A 19,788-nucleotide genomic window follows, 5' to 3' on the forward strand; every position below is an offset into this window, starting at 1 on the left:
AAATTTATGTATGTATTTAAAAAAATTACTTGAAAGCTGACATTTAGTTTTAATTAATAATTACTTAAAAAAAATTATCATACAAATCATTTTACTGGAAACTACAAAATAAAATATAAAACTAATTTAATTATACAATGAGAGTTGCCAATGGGAGTTGCAACTTGCACTCAAATCGCAAGTTGCAATTGCCACCCCCTTTAGGCCTGCACCCTGCACCAAAAGCCTGCCCTAACTCGCCAGTCATGGTGGCAACTTGCAGGCTGGGCAACTCGCCACTACGAGTGACGTTTTCCGTGCCACGTGGCTGTGCTCAGCAAACTCGCCACTAGGAGTGACGGTTTGCTATATTATCCATGCAAAGTACGTAGAAAAGAGCCCCCCATGTAATATTTTTCGAAAGGACCCCCTTTAAAAAAATATTTTATAAAAGCACCCCTTTGGAAAAATTTGCCTATTTTAGTGACACCATATTCTTTACTTTACGTTGCAATGCAGTGTAGACGATATAAGTTGGTCTTGGTCTTCAAATAATGCAACGAAAAAGCTTGTCACGATAGCTAGGAAGGTAGTGAGAGTCATGTCTCTCACTCTAATGATGACTAGAAGAAGAAAAGACACAAACTTTCTCTTAATCAACATTTCTATCACTCTATTAAAAGTGGATGAAAAAAATATAACCTTTATATCTTGTTGAAAAGTAAAAAGACATCACATCCCAATATTGACACGTCTGCATTGTATGTGTGACATGCATAAAACTTAATAGTGATGAGTTAATTGAATGACTTGTTGTCATTTCCTCTTAGATCAGGGACTAAAAAATATTTTTTGATTTTTCACGAACGACATTGTTCGCCCTTGACACTTTTAACGACAACATTGGATATTTATCCAAACTTTTATTCCCTTCCAAACTGAACTCTAGAATCGGTTTTCTTTCTCAAATAAAAAACCCTCGTCACTCTCCGAAACCTTAAAACCCAACAATGGAAGGTTTCCTCGAATCTCGATTTGTTGAATTTAAGGTTCTGTTTTCCAACACCGGCGTTGCCTGTTTCGACCGAATCTGGATTGGTTGATAGATACAGTGCTCAGTGTTGTCACAAAGTAAAATCAAAGACTTGATTTTTGCACGGAAGAACAACCATTGTGCAGAAAACATCACCACCGCTGCCGGAGAATGCAACTAACTCCAGAGGTGAGAGAGACGCAATGTTATTTTTATTATTTTGAATTTAATAATAAATAATAATACTAGTATTTTCAATGAGGTGTCAACATGTAATTTGATGTGTCCAATTAGGGTAGTGTCCACAGAACCATACGAGTGTTTCTCGGATTCAGAAAAAGAGCTATGTTGGTGATGGTTAATTAATGAATGAAGAATGGCAAAAAAAGCTGTGTTTTTTCTTCTTCCCCACAGAGCTTTTTCTTCCTCAACCACAGAAACCCCCACCCTTTACTCCTTCCTTCAGCCCTCAGTCTTTGCTCTCACCAAAAAACAACACCAACCCAATTCAGAGCCTTCTCCAAAGTCCCCAACTTTACTCTCTTCTTCCCAACTTTCCACTCTCCAAACCACCCTCCAAAACTCCCTCACAAGAAGCAACACTGATGAGGCATGGAAATCCTTCAAAACCCTCACCACTCACCACTCCTTCCCTCCCAAAACCCTAACCAATTCCCTCCTCATCCACCTCTCCTCCCTTGGTGACACCCTCAACCTCAAGAGGGCCTTTGCCTCCACCCTCTTCCTCATGGAGAAGAACCCCATGCTCATTGACCATCATACCCTCCATCAAATCTTGCTCTCCATGAGGGATGCCAACACTGCTGCACCAGCCTTTGCACTTGTCAGGTGCATGTTCAGGAACAGGCTCTTTGTGCCCTTCCATGTGTGGGGCCCTGTGCTGGTTGAGATCAGTAGGAAGAACAATGGTGGCGGCCTTGGTGGTGCTTTTTTGAGGGTCTTTGAGGAGAATTGTTGGGTGGCTCTTGAGGAGAGGATTGAGTTCATGAAGCCTGATGTTGGTGCTTGCAATGCAGCTCTGGAAGGTTGCTGCTGTGAGCTTGAGTCTGTGAGTGATGCTGAGAGGGTTGTTGGGACGATGTCAAATCTAGGGATTAGGCCTGATGAGTTCAGTTTCGGGTTTCTTGGGTATTTGTATGCACTCAAGGGGTTGGAAGAAAAGATAAGGGAGTTGGAGGTTTTGATGGGTGGGTTTGGTTGTTTGAACAAGAAGTGGTTCTATTGTAGTTTGATTAGTGGGTATATTAAGTCAGGGGATTTGGCTTCTGTGGAGGCAACTGTTGTTAAATGTCTTGGTGATGGAGGTGGTGGGAAGGATTGGGGTTTTGGTGTTGAAACTTTCTGTGAAGTGGTTAAGGCTTATTTTCAGAAGGGAAATATCAAGGGGTTGGCTAGTTTGATTGTTGAAGCTCAGAAGTTAGAGGGTTCGGATATTATGATTGATAAGTCTATAGGGTATGGTATTGTTAATGCGTGTGTTAATATTGGACTATCTGATAAAGCACACAGCATTCTTGATGAGATGAATGCTCTGGGGGCTTCTGTGGGTCTTGGGGTCTATATACCTATCTTGAAGGCTTACTGCAAAGAAAATAGAACTGCTGAGGCTACTCAAATGGTGATGGAGATTAGTAATTCGGGTCTTCAGTTGGATGTGGGAACCTATGATGCTTTGGTAGAAGCAGCCATGTGTGCCCAGGATTTTCAGTCAGCGTTTTCCCTGTTCAGGGACATGAGAGATGCAAGGATTCCTGATTTGAAAGGGAGTTACTTAACTATAATGACAGGTTTGATGGAGAATCATCGGCCTGAGTTGATGGCAGCTTTCTTAGATGAGGTGGTTGAGGATCCTAGGATTGAGGTAGGTACTCATGATTGGAATTCCATCATCCATGCTTTCTGTAAAGCTGGGAGACTAGAAGATGCAAGAAGGACTTTCAGAAGGATGATGTTCCTGCAGTTTGAGCCAAATGATCAGACATACTTGTCCATGATTAATGGATATGTCTTGGCAGAGAAATATTTTCTTGTGCTGATGTTGTGGAACGAGGTTAAGCGAAAGCTATCTTTGGATGGGCAGAAGGGGATCAAGTTTGACCACAATTTGGTTGATGCATTCCTGTATGCTATGGTCAAGGGAGGTTTCTTTGATGCTGTTATGCAAGTTGTGGAGAAAGCTTATGAGATGAGAGTATTTGTTGATAAGTGGAGATACAAGCAAGCATTCATGGAGACTCATAAAAAGCTCAAAGTGGCGAAGTTAAGGAAAAGGAATTTTAGAAAAATGGAAGCGCTTATTGCTTTCAAGAACTGGGCTGGCTTAAATGCATGAACTTTTAACACTGGCTACTTCGTATCTCAAGGATTGTTAGACCATCATGCCTGAAAGAAGCAAGTCAAAATGAAGGCTGAGGAAGGTTTTAACCTTGCATATTCTTTCAAGAGTAACACTCAGTTTAGGCTTTGGAAGGTTCTGCTCAACAAGGCCCTTTTCTCCTTTTTTTGGCCCCTGATGTTACACAAAGCAATTAATTGACACTCTTTTGATAAGTTTATCCAGTTAATTCTTTCATTTGGGCTAAATGTATTAATCTCTTCTACCATTTTGTTCAACGTGGTCCCCCAATTTTGGTTGTTGTTTGCTGTCTTGAGCTTTCTTCTTGTACTTAAGATTGGAAAGTTAAAGTTTTAAACACAGTGAATCAATGAACTGCTTATACATACATGGTTTCAAGTCAACATTCCCCAAAAGATGGTCAAATGTTCACTACTTTCTTGCTAACTATTTATGAAGGACGACGTAACCTGTAACTCTAGGGCACAAATAAATACCATCACACATTCACACATAGTAGAGTTCAATTTTCTATTTTCTTGTTTCGTGCTTCTTATGAGTTGTTTTAATTTTTTTCATTGTCTTTATCTGAACCAAATTAGAATTAACACTAGAATTGAACCTGGTTTGAAGCAGGAGATTGTTCTTCCCCAAGTCTTGTATATTCAGGTTTAATATTTTGATTCAGCCTCATGCTTTCTCTTGTAGCTCAAAACTGTTTGATAGTAATTGAGATTTTATGTGCTGCATACTATATCAGTTACAAATAGTGAGGGCAAAGGTTTTACACCTTCATGACAAAAATCTGACTTACTTAACTACTTTATATCATATAATCTATAACAATATATAAAGGGGACATCCCCTTTTTGTGTACACATTTTTTTATACGTTTTTCCCCCTGAAATATTCTGCACCCACCTACTGCAACGGCAATTTATGCATCAATTAAAGGATAAAATAGGAAATGAAATGATTAAATGGGAAAAAAGAACGTGTACACAAAAAAAGTAACTGATGAGAAGATAACTGCTCACTGTCTTTGTGCTTCACAGTTTTTTCATCCCGCAAACTGACACAATAGTTCCATTTTGTATTCATTCAACTGCCTGACTATAGAATAATAATAATAAAAACTCCTGACTACTCTATTCTCTCCTCTCCTTTAAGTTTCCCATTCATAGCAGTGTGGCCACATGTTGATGGTGGTGGTAGCAGTTCGAAAGGAGGGAACCCCCAAGTACATTGGTGTAAGGTTGATTTTGTTCCACGGTGACACTGCACATAAAGGGAATTTTACAGCTTCAGAAACTCCTTCATCCGCTGGTAATTGTGAACATAAGAGCATCATAAGGCTTACTTTATCAAACTCTGGGCCACCAATGATGTTCTTGTCAAATTCAAGCTGTGGTATGTTTATTTCTATTTTATTTCATGATATTTTTTAAATTGTTGTGGTATGTTTATCTCTGAGCAAATTATTTTTTTGTATTGGTAGTATATTGTGTTTAAAATACAGCCTGCAATATGTGATTTATATTCAGTAGGGCTGTGCATCTTATGCTACATTCCTCTCCACCTTATTTTCTAAATGTTAAATCACGATACTTGCAGATCATTTTGGCAAATGAAGTTTCCTTTTCTCGCTTTTGTTAATGCACTCTTTGATTTTGTCCCTTTTCACTGTTGGACAATTAGGATTTTATGTTTTTTCTCTGATTTTTTCCCTTTTTATTCTCTCAGACCTGTAAAACCATGATTAGTTACTGAAGGAAAAACAAGTTGTTTGTGCATTCTGTTGGTTCTCTTCTGAGGTTTAAAAGCTAACCATGATTCATTCATTAACTATATTGGAGGAGTGGAAAGTAAAACCAAGAAAGCTTTTTACTTATAAACCCGATGGTATTTAACATCCAGAAAACTGCCAAATTAAATGTGTCCCAAGCCAAAATATCATGCTTGCACATCAAATGCTAAATCTGTTCTTTTTAGTAGGACTCTCTCATTTAGTTTTTACCATTAAGCAAGCATCATGCATATTTTCATCTTTCAAATCATCCAATGTTATGTTTTTTCAACATTGGCAGAACATGGGTAATAGAAATCTTAAAGGGTATGGTCCTTTTTCTTAACTGTCAATAGAAAATTTTCATACACAGAAAAAGGTTATTACTAAGAAAGAAAGAAAAAATGATAAAGATACAAAGAGAGAGAAGTGTAGGTGTGATAGGCAATATGATTTTGATAGGAAGATAGAGATAGAGAAAAACAAGAGTATCAAATAGGTGTTTATGACATATGGGTGTCTATAGATAATGAGAGTGACATCTTTGTTTTTTTATTCCCAAGGTTCCTCTTGCAAATTACTGTTCTGTGAAATATCTCTTCCCTCAAATCAAAATCATCCTTTTTGCTTTCAACAAACAAATTGATAGCAATTTCTGGGATTAGGCTTACTAAACTACAATATAAGCTAAGCATGAATCTTCTCTGCCTTATTTTATTAGATGATATTTGTATTTATAAGGGATTACAAGATATTTTTCCCACCAAAAGTGATATAACCGAATAACAAACTATGAATTTGAATTTTTGCAGGTTGTTACACGAATAACAAACTATGATACTTGGCAGAGCATTGCTAATGTTCTATCGGTTTCCCGCTTCTACACATAATCTTTTAGATGGGCCGGTTTGATGGAGATCCTCTTGGGCCTGATATTCTCAGTACGTTTGCTATCAATACCCCCTGGCGGAAAAATGTCCTTGTCCTCAAGGACATAAGCAGCAGCCAAATCATTCCAGTCTTCCTAAGTCGAATCTTCCGGCGACAGACCGTTCCACTGAACGAGCACCTGGCGTGATGGTGGGGAGGTGGACGCATCCAATTTCCAGTCCAATATAGTGAGCGGGGCAACGATGGGGTCGTTTCCCTTAGTGGTCTCGGGTAAAAAGCCAGGAGTGGTGGGAGTCTCGCCGGGGTGGAGCTTCAACAGTGAAACGTGAAAAACCGGGTGGATACGAGAGTGTGGTGGTAATTCAAGGCGGTACGCAACTGGACCTATGCGTTCTTGGATCTTGAATGGGCCAAAATAGCGCTTGGATAATTTGCAGTAGCCCGGAGCGAGAGAGGATTGACGATAGGGCCGTAGGCGCACATAGACCCAATCTCCAGGGGAGTACGAGACCTCACGGCGGTGGGTATCTGCTGCCTTCTTCATGTTGTCCTGGGCCTTGCGGAGGCGAGTCTGGAGCACGGAGCGAATATGCTGGTGATTCGCGAGGAGGGTGTCCACGGCTTCCACCTGAGAGGAACCCTGCAAATATTGAGGGATGGAGGGAGGGGGCTTTCCAAATGTGACCTCGAAGGGGGAGAAACCGGTGCCTGAGTGGAATGAGGTGTTATAGGACCACTCGGCAAGGGCTAGGAAGCGCGTCCAGGAGTGGGGGTGGTCATGCGCGAAGGCCCGAAGATACTGTTCGACCACCCGATTGAGAACCTCGGTTTGGCCGTCCGTTTCCGGGTGATAGGCTGTACTCATGCAGAGTTTGGTGCCCATTAGCCGGAATAATTCCCTCCAGAATTTGCTAACAAAGATGGGGTCTCTGTCGGAAACCAGACTCCGAGGGAGCCCATGGAGTTTGCAGACAAGATTGAAGAAGAGAGTAGCAACCGAATGAGCTGTATAGTGAGCGGGGAGGGCGCCCAAATGAATGCCTTTTGAAAACCTATCTACAATGACCAGGATGGTGGAATGGCCGTGTGAAGGTGGAAGGCCGCAGATGAAGTCGAGGGATAGCTCTTCCCAAGGGGTTGCCCGAATTGGTAATGGGTGCAGCAAGCCGGCAGGTTTCTTGGTTTCATACTTAGTCTGCAGGCATGTAGTGCAATGGGCGATAAACTTGTGGATGTCCTGTCGCATGGATGGCCAGTAGAAGTTCTCTTGGATTCGGTGGAGTGTCTTGGCAAAACCCAAATGGCCGCCAACCGGAGTGGAGTGGAATTCGTCCATAAGAGCAGGAATGAAGGAGCAATCTGAGGGGAGCCAGAGCTTCTTATGGAGGAAAATCATTTCGCGGTTGGTCGTGTAACCAGGGTGAAGGTCTGGACGTTGGAGGATGTCTTGTAGGAGAGTGGTATAGGACTGTGAAGAGTGCAGTGATTGGCGCAGCTGATCCAAGAAGTCAAAATTTGGTAAAGAAAGGGAGAGGAAGGTCCCCTGAGTTGGGATTCGAGAGAGGGCGTCAGCAACGATGTTTGTCGCGCCGGATTTGTATTCAATATCATAATCATACCCGAGGAGCTTTGTGAGGTAAGTTTGTTGTTCAGGGGTCTGAATCGTTTGATTCATGAGATCTCTGAGACTTTTGTGGTCTGTTCTGATGATGAAGTGACTCCCCAGCAGGTAGTGGCGCCACTTGCGAACGGCCACGGTGATTGCATGGAGTTCACAAACATATGTGGATGCTCGCCGGAGGCGGTCACAGAACACCTTACTGTGGAATGCAATTGGGTGGGCTCGTTGGATCAAGACAGCGCCCATGGCGGTCCTAGATGCATCCGTTTCAAGGATGAAAGGTGCAGTGAAGTCTGGTGGAGCGAGGACGGGTGCCTGAGTCATGGCCTGTTGGAGTTGAACGAATGCCGCCTGGGCATCGGAGTTCCATTGAAACGCATCAGTGCGGAGGAGTGAGGTGAGGGGGGAGGCGATGGAGGCATACCCGCGAATAAAACGGCGGTAGAACCCCGTAAGGCCCAAGAAGCCACGCAATTCGGACACCGTGGATGGAGTAGGCCAGGAAAGCATTGCTTGAATTTTGTCCGGGTCCGGGGCAATGCCTTTGTCAGAAACAATATGGCCCAGATACTGAAGGGTGCGGCGAGCAAATAAGCATTTAGTGCGGCGGAGATAAAATTCACCCTGAGAGAGTGTATTGAAGGCCGCCGCCAGGTGCTGGACATGTGTCGGAAGTGTGGGACTGTAAATGAGGATGTCATCAAAGAAAACCGCAGCGAATCGCCTGAGAAAAGGCTTGAGAAGTTCATTCATTGTAGCTTGGAAGGTGGCCGGCGCGTTACATAGACCAAACGGCAGCACTCGGAATTCATAGTGGCCGTGGTGGGTGCGGAACGCAGTTTTATGGATATCTTCCTCTGCTACTCGGATTTGATGAAAACCTTGGTAGAGATCAAGCTTAGAAAACCATCGTGCGTGGCCCAACTCGTCCAGGAGTTCGTCGATGGTGGGCATGGAAAAACGGTCCTTGACCGTGATGGCGTTAAGGGCTCTATAATCGACGCAGCACCGCCATGTGCCGTCCCTCTTCTTGACGAGCAACACCGGTGAGGAGAACGGACTTTGACTGATGCGTATGAGGCCATTTTTGAGCATTGAAGCAACCTGTTTCTCGAGCTCGGCTTTTTGGTAGTATGGGTATCGATATGGCTTGACGTTTACAGGGGAGGTGTGAGGATGAAGGTGGATGTGGTGGGAAATTTGGCGGAAAGGGGGAAGGGAGGTCGGTTCAGAGAATAAGTGGGCGAATTTAGTAATGAGGGAGGAGATGTCCGGGGGAGGGTCAGGGGTGTTGGACGGTGAGACGTCGGATGGGCTGGTCGTTAGTTGGAACAGGGCCGAGACACTGTTGGTGTGGAGACAACGTCGGACCTGTTGGGCCGAAATGGAGCTAGGGTGGGGGGGTACATCAGCAGTAAGGGTGATAGGCTGGCCCAGGTGAGTAAACGACATGGTAAGTCGGGTATAATCTGTGGTGATGGGCCCAAGTTCCCGAAGCCACTGAATACCTAAAACTAGGTCTGCGCCGCTGAGAGGGATGGAGAAGAGATCCATCGTGAAATGGTGCCCTTGGATAAGTACCGGAACCTGAGGGCAAGAATGGTCGCACTGCATGGTGGTACCATTACCGACGAGAACCTGCATCGGTGTTGTCGATAATGAAGGAAGGGCAAGGAACTTTGCGATTCTGCTTTGGATAAATTTGTGCGTGCTTCCACTATCAACAAGGATAAGCACCTAATGGTTGTTGATAGTGCCGAACAGACGAAGGGTTTCAGAGGTTGGAAAACCGGCCAAGGCGTTCAGGTTGAGTTGGGGAGAAAGGTGGTCTGTCGGAGGTTCCAGGGAGGGAGGTGTAACCTCGTCGTCCTCGTCCGCTATGAATAGATGAAGACGAGGCTTACATCTATGGCCGCGGGTCCATTGTTCGTCGCAGTGGTAGCAGAGACCACGGTCGCGATGAACGGCAAGCTCTTCGGGGGATAATCGTTTAACTGGAATTTTGGGGGTGGGTGTGGATGTGGTTAAGGGGGTGGGACTAGGGTGGGTCTGTGTATAGGGGAATGATGGGGTGGGGTGACTGCTTGGGATGGGGTTAAGGTGGTTATGGGAGGGTAACGGAGAAGGCTGGGTGGGTGTGGGGTATCGCGAACCTTTGCGTCTGTCGAGGATCTTATCCTCCTGCAGTTTCGCAAGGGCCACCACTTGTGGGAGAGAGACAGGTTGCAGAGCCTGTACTTCGCGGCGGAGCTCGGGGTGGAGGCCGGAGATAAAACAACTGAGGATGTAAGGAGGCGCGAGTCCGACGGTCCGGTTTGCCAAACGTTCAAACTCCGTCAAGTAATCGTTGACGGAGCCGTGCTGGAACAATTTGAATAACGCGCCGTGCGGGTCGTCATAGAAAGACGGTGCAAATCGGGACTCAAGAGCCTGTAACATTGCTGGCCAAGAGTTGAGGAAGCCATTACGCATCATCCATTGATACCAGGAAAGTGCCGGCCCGTCCATGTAGAAGGATACCACGGTGAGGCGTTCCTGTTCCGGCACCCCTTGGTAGTCGAAGAATTGGGATATTTTAAATATCCACCCTAAGGGGTCTTGGCCGTCGAACCGTGGAATCTCCAATTTCAGGTGATGGTGATGCTGGTTGGGTTGCGATGTCGGAGTGGTAGGGTCAGCAGGAATCGCAAGCAAGGAAAGACGATCCAGGATGGATTCGAGCTTGTCGTTCATGGCAGAATGGGCCTGGGATAGTGTTTGGACTGCCTCCTCGAGGCGTTCGGTGGCTGACTGGCGGGTGTTGTGTTCCGGCATGGTCAGGGGCAGGTCGGACCAGAATTGATGGCAATTTCTGGGATTAGGCTTACTAAACTACAATATAAGCTAAGCATGAATCTTCTCTGCCTTATTTTATTAGATGATATTTGTATTTATAAGGGATTACAAGATATTTTTCCCACCAAAAGTGATATAACCGAATAACAAACTATGAATTTGAATTTTTGCAGGTTGTTACACGAATAACAAACTATGATACTTGGCAGAGCATTGCTAATGTTCTATCGGTTTCCCGCTTCTACACATAATCTTTTAGATGGGCCGGTTTGATGGAGATCCTCTTGGGCCTGATATTCTCAGTACGTTTGCTATCACAAATTGAGATTAATAGGTAGGTGAACTCTAATTGCATCTACTTGTTATAAAGTTGCAGTTGCATTTGCTTATTCTATAGTTTGCCACCTTTTTCTTTTTGTTTTTCTAATTTATGATTTCTGGGTGAGTTGTGGAATAGATAAGTTGTATATATTATATTATATATGAGATTCTTGATGGATTAAAAATAAGTTTTCTGGAACTCGAGTCTTTATAACTTTTATTATAACTACATACATAGGGTGTGATGTAATTAATCAGAGTTCATGCTGAAACAGCTAACTGAAATGGGAGAATCCAAGTTTGTCTCCTTGGCATTTCTATTGGTTTGTTCATTGCTCTAAAGGGTGTGGTCAAATGGAGATCAACCTCTGTCAAAAGTTTTTGTTCATAAGGCAACAATATCCCTGATTGTTTTATTTAAATTCTTGTCTTGTACAACCAATTGTATTATTTAAGGCAACAATACCTATTGGAGTCCTATAAAAGTTCTATTTGATTGTTTTATTTAAATTATTGTCTTGTACAACCAAACAAGTTTTGTACATTTCAGTGCTTCCACATGTCCAAAATAAAATTGTAGAGGCTATCCACTGCTATTGTGTTTTGTGCTCATTAAAGCCTATACTATATTTTGGTGATGAGTTTACCACAATCATTGCTTTCAGTTGTTTTTCTTGTAGCTAGGGAAAGTTATGAAATAAAGAATAGAAATGATGGTCTAAGGAATGCTTAACCCATTGTGCAGTATCAACTATAAATATGCAAATTAGTGAAATTACTCAAGCCCCCTTAACAAAGTAATTGGAAAAGGGTTTCTAAAGCTTCAGCTGATTAATCAGAGATCAGATTTCTCATTTGCACTATTTTGTCTGGCAGCTTGTCAAACAGTAGCCGTCGTTAGTTTGAAGTTTTGAACTTGCTTGAAAAAGTGGATGTTAATATTCTAAGAAAACAAACCAAATTGAATGCACAAATTATTTCAAAGTAGATTTGGTCCGTGAGAATATTCTTGCCTTTTTTTTCCTTTTCTTTTTAAACAATGGATACAAGTTAACAAATCCTTTTAAAGGAATCTTTTTTTGTTCCTTCTCTTATTCAGTTTGTATATTTTGTGTACTTCTGCTCTGCTTTTGTAGCAGTTTATATTTTCCTTTGGAGACTGGAAATCTTAGCATTACCAAATCAGATTTTGTTATTCATGATCTATCTATCTATATATCTATACATGAATTTAGCTCCTCTTATGCTTTCATCTCACCTGATATGCTTCCCATAGGCTAGTGGAATAATCTGAAAAGTGTATAGGAAAATTTCCATTCGGTTGTTCAAGAAGTAAGCGGAATGGTAAGGACTGAGACTATTAAACAAGAAGTTGGTTCCATCTCCAAATTAGAGAAGAAAAGCATAGGATGAAATAGATTCCATTCTATTCCATCCTATTTTAACTATCCAATGACAAAAAATTCTATTCCATGCCATTCCTCTCTACCAATCCATAGCAGTCTTATTGCATATGCATAGAACAACCATGGCATATTGGTATATTGATGAGTGATGGCATACATTTCTTTTGTATTTATGTATGTTTATATGATTTCAATGAGGTTGTCCGATTCCATATATTCAGTAACAATTTTATGTCTCTGAAACTTCCAATTTGCACATCTATCTTGAAATATATATATATATATATATATATATATATATATATATATATATATATATATTAAATCAGCAAAAGTGCACACACACAGACCAAACCAGAAAATTAATATCCTGTACCATCAGTCTGCTAAATGTTGACTAAAGATGCATTTGTTCCTTTTCTTCCAAATAAGAAAGATGACAGCGCACCATACCACCTTCTAAATTTGACATTCTGCAGATGATCTACATAGGCCGAGTGTGTCCAAAATTGGCCATCAAGTGAATCCTGAGCAGTCACCGCAAAGTCTGGAGCAACCACTTATAACATTCGTTCCAAACCATAGAAGTAACGTTACAATGTATGAAGATAACGTTACAATGTATGAAGATATGATTTAGAGACTCATTATGTTGAAGACAAAATGGACAAAACAATTTAGAGTCCTCCACAATAATATTTATTTTATTCGTCTTTCGTAGGTAGTCTATCATTCAATGCTCTTCAAAACAGAAACGTCACCTTAGCTTGGTATTTTGAGGCGCTTCACCAACGCAAATATCGTATTTTGCATATCCACATCATCCTCTATGAGCCGTGATTGGTATGTCGAATTTGAAGTGTAAGCACCCGAGGTTCTCATATTGTTAACATTGATATTGATTGGTAAAATGTATACATAATATGTTTCCTAAAGAGTGATGATGGCTTAGGTGTTAAAGATTCACACCACATTAACACTTTTTTGTTGGGTGATTAAAATGGTGTGGAGCTTATTGACAAATACAAGCACTATTTGGGTTCATGTCTTGTCTCACACAACACAAACACATAGTTAATGTCAATTTGTCTCTCCGTGACATTATGCATGATGGTACTTGGCGTGTCAACAAATTGACAACTATTTTGCCTCACAACTTCGTGCAACATTTGAATATGATAGATGAGTACTATTAACCCTCTCTTCAACACAGTCAAATATATTTTTATTTATTGATTAAAATTTATTGAAAATTATAAAATTAAGAGAGTCATTAAATAAGATATGAGATCTATAAAAATTTATAATTTTTAATAAAATTTTAATCAATAAAAGAAAATGTGCTCAAAATAATATATTAGAGAATATTCCTAACATTTCTCATCGATTGATGATGTGCTAGTGCCTAATTCTATGGACAACTAGACATGGATCCATTCTCATAATGAGGTTTATTCAACATCATATGAAGGTGCAACGGTGCATGCCACAACTAATGTTTCCTTGTGAAAATTAAGCATCCTAGACAAAAAAAATTAAAATTTCGTACTGACTAATAACTTTAACTTTAGGATTCGCACCCCCACAAATTCTCTCCATAAGCAACACAACCTAGCTTATAGCATGTCCGAAATTATTAATAGTTAAAAGTAATTTTATATCATATTTTAAATTATTTATTATAAATTTTAAATATAACTTAAGCAGCATATGATAAAATGTGATCATGGTGATAGAGACAGAAATGATGATAAAATCTTATAATAAAATGTTTTTGAGAAGAAAATATTTTAAAAAAGTAGTTTTTTATAAAAAAAAAAAAGAAAAGACAATTTAGACAAACACAGCTTCTTTTATATAAAAATATTTTTTTAAAAAAAAAAATAAACTCAAGCAAATGCCTAATATGCCCTTTTCTATTTAGTAGGATTTGTTGTTATTAAGTTAGTTGTTAGAACACATTTAATGTCAGATCTTGAGCTCAAGATTTGGTCTTGTGCAGATCTTACAATAAAGATAATGTAGAGATCTTTAGGGTGGAGAATGAGTTTTGTAGAAAAACCCTGAAGATGTTTGCGCAAACTTAAAAAAAAAAATTACCAATAGACCAACCCACGGGAAGAAGAAAGAAAATGGAAGAACGAAAAAAAATTAAAAAAAAAAACATACCTTGCAGATGAATGGAGGTCTCGGGAGGGGGAGGGAGGAAGAAGAGGAAGGGGAGGGGGAAGGACATGTTGGGAAGAAGGAAGGAGAAAAAAGAAGAAAGGAAGAAGAATAGGCACGAGAAAGGGAAGAGAAAAAGAAGAAGAAGAAGAAGAAGAGACAGGAGAAAGGGAGGAGGAGAAAGTCGAGGTGTTGGGAAGTGGAACGTTGGGAAGGAGAAGAGGCATGAGAGAGAGGAAGTGGAACATTGGAAAGAAGGTCATTGTCTATACATTAACATTCAAAAAATTGAAAGGAAGAAATGCGAATGATAAAAAAAATAGAAAGCGAATGATAAAAAAAAAAGAAAGCACAACGCGAATGTAAAACTAACTAGCCGGAACATTATAAATGGGTTGAAAGGGTACTAATTTATATACCCAATTGTCATTCTCATTTTTGAGTTGTCAATCTCTATTTTTCAAATTCAAGCTCAGTTGTTTTTTTTTTTTTTTACGAAATTCAAGCTCAATTAAGATTTTTTTCCAAATTCAAGCTCAGTTATTTTTTTTTCAAATTCAAGCTCAATTAAACAGTTAATTTCTTTTTCTCCATGGATTCAAATCAATTTAATGGACAAAGTTATAAATTTTTTTTACAAATGCCTCCTCCTACTCAAAATTCACAAAATCGTTTTCCTTTTTATCCCCCTCCTTTTTTATCACCACCACCACCAAATTATTTTATGTCAAACACTCAAACCCCTTCTACTGTTAATTCTCAAAGTTCGCAAACATATCATTTAATCCTAACGAACAGTCCAACCAACGATAGTTTCAAATGATAATGTTGGTTCACAATTTCCACAATTTGCTACCCAAATTGGGTTAGATGAGATCACCATTGACGAAATAGGAGGATCGTTGACAAAAAGGAAGCCTCGAGTCACCTTTGCAGTTGGAGAAGATGCACACCTCATTAGTTAATAGCTCAACATTTCAACCGACCCAATTGTTAGTGTTGGTCAAGGAAAAGAAGATTTTGGTTGAGAGTCATGAAAAATTATAACAAATTTTGAGGTGAACTCCGCGAAAGAACAAATAATCAATTGAAATCATGATAACAAAAAATCAATCTGAGCGTGCAAAAATTCAAGGATCATCAAAAGAAAGCGATATCATTGAAGAAAAGTGGTTGGTAACAATGTAATGCTTAATGCATATGCCATTTGCAAGAAAGACTCGGTGTTCCAAATTGAGCAAAAATCAAATGCCAAGGCCGATGGCAGTGGTGAGTAGGCTCTCAAGGTCAATTTTAAGGTTGGCATTTCATTCCATAATTCTATATTCTACACGGTTCTTATTTTCTTTAATCATTTCTGTCTTCTGATTTTTCAATGCTTTAATTTGTTCTACAATTTCATACTATCATTCTTCTTTTCCCTTTAGATTTTACCTCCTTTAAATCAGGGAAACCAGTGTACATTAAATACTTTTATTTTTCTTCCGCTCTCACTGAATTTCCATAAGCACAAGCATATTTACTGAAGTTTCATCATCTTTTCTTTTGCATCAACTTATTTATCTGCATCCGCATACTTATAATTTTTTCTGTGTGCGGGTACATCGTTGAATAGGGAAAAGGATGAGGATTCAACATTCTTTAAGTGTCTAATGACATTGCTTTCTCTTGAATTGAGTAATCATATTTATCTCTTGAATTAAGTAACTAACATTATCTCTTGAATCGAGTAACTGACATTAGTTTTTAAATTCTGTAACCACCCTTATCTCTTAAACTAAATGTGTTTTTTTGGGGGTAAAAAGTTGTTAACCAAGTTTACCCTCTTTGAAGAGTAAGCGGGTTGAGTCAAGGTTTAAGGGTAAAATGCATGTTGTTTCCATGTGCATTTTCTGTTGTTTTTGGTTCCTTTCTACCCTCTCCTTCTTTGAAAAGAACTTCACTACAAACTGAGTATTTAACTTATTTTCTGCATCTGTACAGGTACTGTTATAATATTCAAAACCTACTCCAAATCTGAAAAGGTTAGTTCTTCAATTTTTAATCCTGCCCATCCTATCTTAAGAGAGAAGAGGATGTGAATAAATAGAGACGTGTGTTGTGAGAATTATGCTAAATGGTGATAATGCTTCTTTTCATCTGATATGAAATATTTGTAACTAAGAATAAGAAACATTATGCTAAATTGCATACTGCATAGTCATTAAATTTAACCTGTTGCCAGAGCATCAATTCTCAATCCTGACTTTTATGTAACTTTGTCCCTTTTGATGTCACGAGATTGAAGGAACTACTTTATCCAAGACCATAAATCATAAGCATGCCTCTATTTTCTGCAACGGTAATGGCCATAAGAATTATTTTTTGGACTGATCAATGCATCCCCACAGCCAAAATTTGGTTGATGTGGCTCTTTTCCAAGTCTTGGTTCTTGAAGTATATATTTAAAGAAGCTTACAATTATTTCTCCCCCAGTGGTACTATATGTTGTTTTTATAGTTGGATTTTAGTTTCTTTATAATTATTGAGTTATCAATTAAATTTTCTAAATTCATTACGTCTTATTTGATATATAAAGATTGTGTGCTTTGAAGGTTTCATAGCAAATCTGTACATTAATAAGCTAACAGTTAACGTTCAAACATTCACTCAACTTTATGAGTATCAAATTTATATGATGTCATGAATTCATATTGCAATTTTAGAATAAATTTTTTTTACAAACACGAGACACCTGGTATAATCGTGATTTGGAAAGTTGTTACCAAGGCTCTTCTTACAAATAAGTAAAACATTATACAATCACGTAACTAATAATCAATCTTGCTTTTTGTGCAGGTTTCCTAAGAAGTATATCCAAAGGAGCTATTGATCAAAACGTTTTCACTCAACCAATTAATAAATTAGTTATGCAGCAAGCTTAAAGAAAAAATAACAAGATTGTGAATTGGAGCTTATGATTTGCTGTAACCATCTCACTTTGGAAATTATGAAATTCTATCATCAAATTGGCTCAAGTCTTGAGAGGTTTAGTGTTGATTAGCTTGGCATGGAATACTGTTAGTCATATTCAATTAATACAAGCTTGGTTCTCTTCCTGTTTGCCTATTCATCAGCAGGATACCTTTTTTTTTTTGCTATATTGATGAACTGCCTTGATCTAGCTTTAACGCTTGTATGCACATCTAACTATAGAGAGGTACAAGCCTACATCCATGAAAGCTTGCTTCTTTGTATCGAGGTTGGGGTGATAATTATGCTGAAATAATGCAAAGAAAGTGGGTCTACAAGCACGGTTTTGTTCTCAGTATTTTGTGTCTTCAAGTGTCCTGCATATGTTATCTGAGATGCATAGACAACTCCAAACATAACTTATTCGAAATGGGTTTATTGGTTATTCATGAACACGTTTTAAGCTATAATGCCAATGGCCCAATACTTCCAGAACCAGTTATATTGGTCAGCAAACCTTTTGTCACTAACAATTATGGACAAATTTAATTACCACACAGTAAGATAAATTTACAATATATCGAATTTAACACAATAGAAATGCAATAGGACAATAGAAATGCAGATACATAGGTGTGACAGTGCCATGTGTTTCTGCTAGTGAAAATAATGTGTTTGTATGATTTTGTTTATAGGGTTTTCTTATCGAATGTATTTACTTGAAGCTAATTTTGTATTCATGTTCTCTATTTATATTTTGGAAGTACATTTTTATAACATTCCTGGTTCGTGAATGTTCAATACTTGACATGTCTTGCAGATTAGGCAACAATGACAACTCAGGTCCAATCAACATCTGGCATTTTCGTATGTGCTATGTACCAGGTTTGCCTTCCATCAAGCGAGGGCATCTCTGTCCATGCAGATTCTATTTTCTTGACCTGGTCGAAGCCATGGCAAGGTCCTTTTCTATGTGCTGATTGTCACAACAAGAATGATACTGTAGAAGGAAAACTCCCTAGTGGAGTTAGAGTAGGCCTATTGTTTATGTCCTTATTCTTTTTGCAACAGATGTATATGTGATATTCAAGAATTGAGTAAAATGGTCATTGTATTTGAGTAACTAACTTCTTTTCTATAGAAGTTGTGTTGCCTAATATGCCACAAAAGTGATGAAGTATGCAGCACTGTGGATAGCATACTACCTTTACCCAATATTCCTGTAAATAAATTTCCATCACCTTTTCAATCCTGTATTAAAAACTACCCAATATTACTTTTCTTCATGTTACTTGAACCCTCTCTCTTCTGTCCTCTACACTGTTTTTTTTTTCCTGTCTTTTTCTCTTTACTTAAGAAGGCCTTGTTTTGTGTTTCCCTTTGGAATTAGTGGAAGGACAAAGAAATATGCACTGGCACTGCATCTTTCGCACCTTTTTGGTGTACAAGGTCTCTGTTTTTCATTTATAATTATTGTTGCTAACACATGCACTGCATGTATTCTTAAAACATCAAAAAATGCAAAAAGTTCTAAGAGAATATTTGATTTGTTTTTGTTGGTTTGTTAACTGTTCTCCATAAAATTTCAGTGTTTACCTCCGAGCTAAATTCCTTACACCATTATTGTAGCACCAAGTAAAATAAATGCCAACTTAATGAATAATTACACCAATGGATAAATAAAGATGCCTCTCAGCTTAAACTAGTGGGTTAGTGGGTTACAAGTGTGAGGTGAAGTCTCACATCGGATAAAAGTAAAAAAGTTGAGCATCATATAAGTGAGGAGAAAACCCATAAAACTAAGTTTTATTGTGATTCATTGGTGTAAATCTTCCCTGTATTTCTTAGCTATATTTCTTAGCTACTCATGACCAAGTTAAAAAGAAAGCATCTTTAGTATGCAATTACTACAGCTAGTGTTTTTTTTTTTTTTTTTTTTAACAATAGCAAACTTTTGACCAACTTTACAAACAATCACAAAAATCGAATAGACTTTTACTATTTTAAATTAAAAATTTCAATTTCTAACAGAATAAATGAAATTTAGACTACAATAAATAGTGCAATTTCTTTCGCCAATTGATAAACTAAGAGGATAGAAGATTGAATGCAAAGATGAAGCCAATGAAAGTCTTCTATTGAACTTGGTCAGGATGATTAGTGAGTCAGAAAGCAAGGATACCACACAAAGTCATACTGCAAATTTAAAAAATTACATTATGTGACACAATTATTAATATGCATAAATTTATTCTAAAATTAACATATTAAAAGAATTGATATTTTTCAAATAAGGGGGACTCTATTGTAAACATAATAAAATTGTACAATTATCTAATTATTGTGATATTTTCTTTCATTAATTTATATTGTATAAATGTTTAAAAAGTAAAAATAAAAAGTTATAAGATGTAGTTAGATAGAAGTATTCCAAGTACATGA

The 19,788-nt window shown here is 38.8% G+C and overlaps 1 protein-coding gene and 2 long non-coding RNA genes across 5 annotated transcripts; all 3 read left to right on the forward strand.

Annotated features, from left to right (window-relative positions):
- Nucleotides 1–836: 836 nt before the first annotated feature.
- Nucleotides 837–9,351, forward strand: LOC100811600 (pentatricopeptide repeat-containing protein At1g69290). 2 transcript variants are annotated; one of them, XR_003264428.2, is made up of 3 exons: nt 837–1,201; nt 4,539–4,778; nt 5,967–9,351. XR_003264428.2 is itself a non-coding variant. In XM_026125311.2 (2 exons), the coding sequence occupies exon 2, from the start codon at nt 1,389–1,391 to the stop codon at nt 3,363–3,365; it is 1,977 nt and encodes a 658-aa protein (XP_025981096.2). In that variant the 5' UTR covers nt 866–1,201; nt 1,307–1,388; the 3' UTR covers nt 3,366–3,603. The 2 variants fall into 2 exon arrangements, 1 of the variants encoding a protein (XP_025981096.2); XM_026125311.2 differs by lacking the exons at nt 4,539–4,778; nt 5,967–9,351 and adding an exon at nt 1,307–3,603 and having other exon boundaries at nt 866–1,201.
- Nucleotides 9,352–9,754: 403 nt separating this feature from the next.
- On the forward strand, nt 9,755–13,139 carry LOC121174059 (uncharacterized). The gene is made up of 2 exons (XR_005889771.1): nt 9,755–10,835; nt 12,708–13,139. It is a non-coding gene; the product is annotated as an uncharacterized lncRNA (long non-coding RNA).
- A 2,349-nt stretch (nt 13,140–15,488) lies between these two features.
- On the forward strand, nt 15,489–18,281 carry LOC102659773 (uncharacterized). 2 transcript variants are annotated; one of them, XR_413101.4, is made up of 4 exons: nt 15,489–15,692; nt 16,378–16,418; nt 17,233–17,421; nt 18,167–18,281. It is a non-coding gene; the product is annotated as an uncharacterized lncRNA (long non-coding RNA). The 2 variants fall into 2 exon arrangements; XR_413102.4 differs by having other exon boundaries at nt 17,233–18,226.
- Nucleotides 18,282–19,788: the final 1,507 nt, after the last annotated feature.

This window comes from Glycine max, chromosome 2 (assembly GCF_000004515.6).
Source record: "Glycine max cultivar Williams 82 chromosome 2, Glycine_max_v4.0, whole genome shotgun sequence".
Taxonomy (NCBI): Eukaryota; Viridiplantae; Streptophyta; class Magnoliopsida; order Fabales; family Fabaceae; genus Glycine; species Glycine max.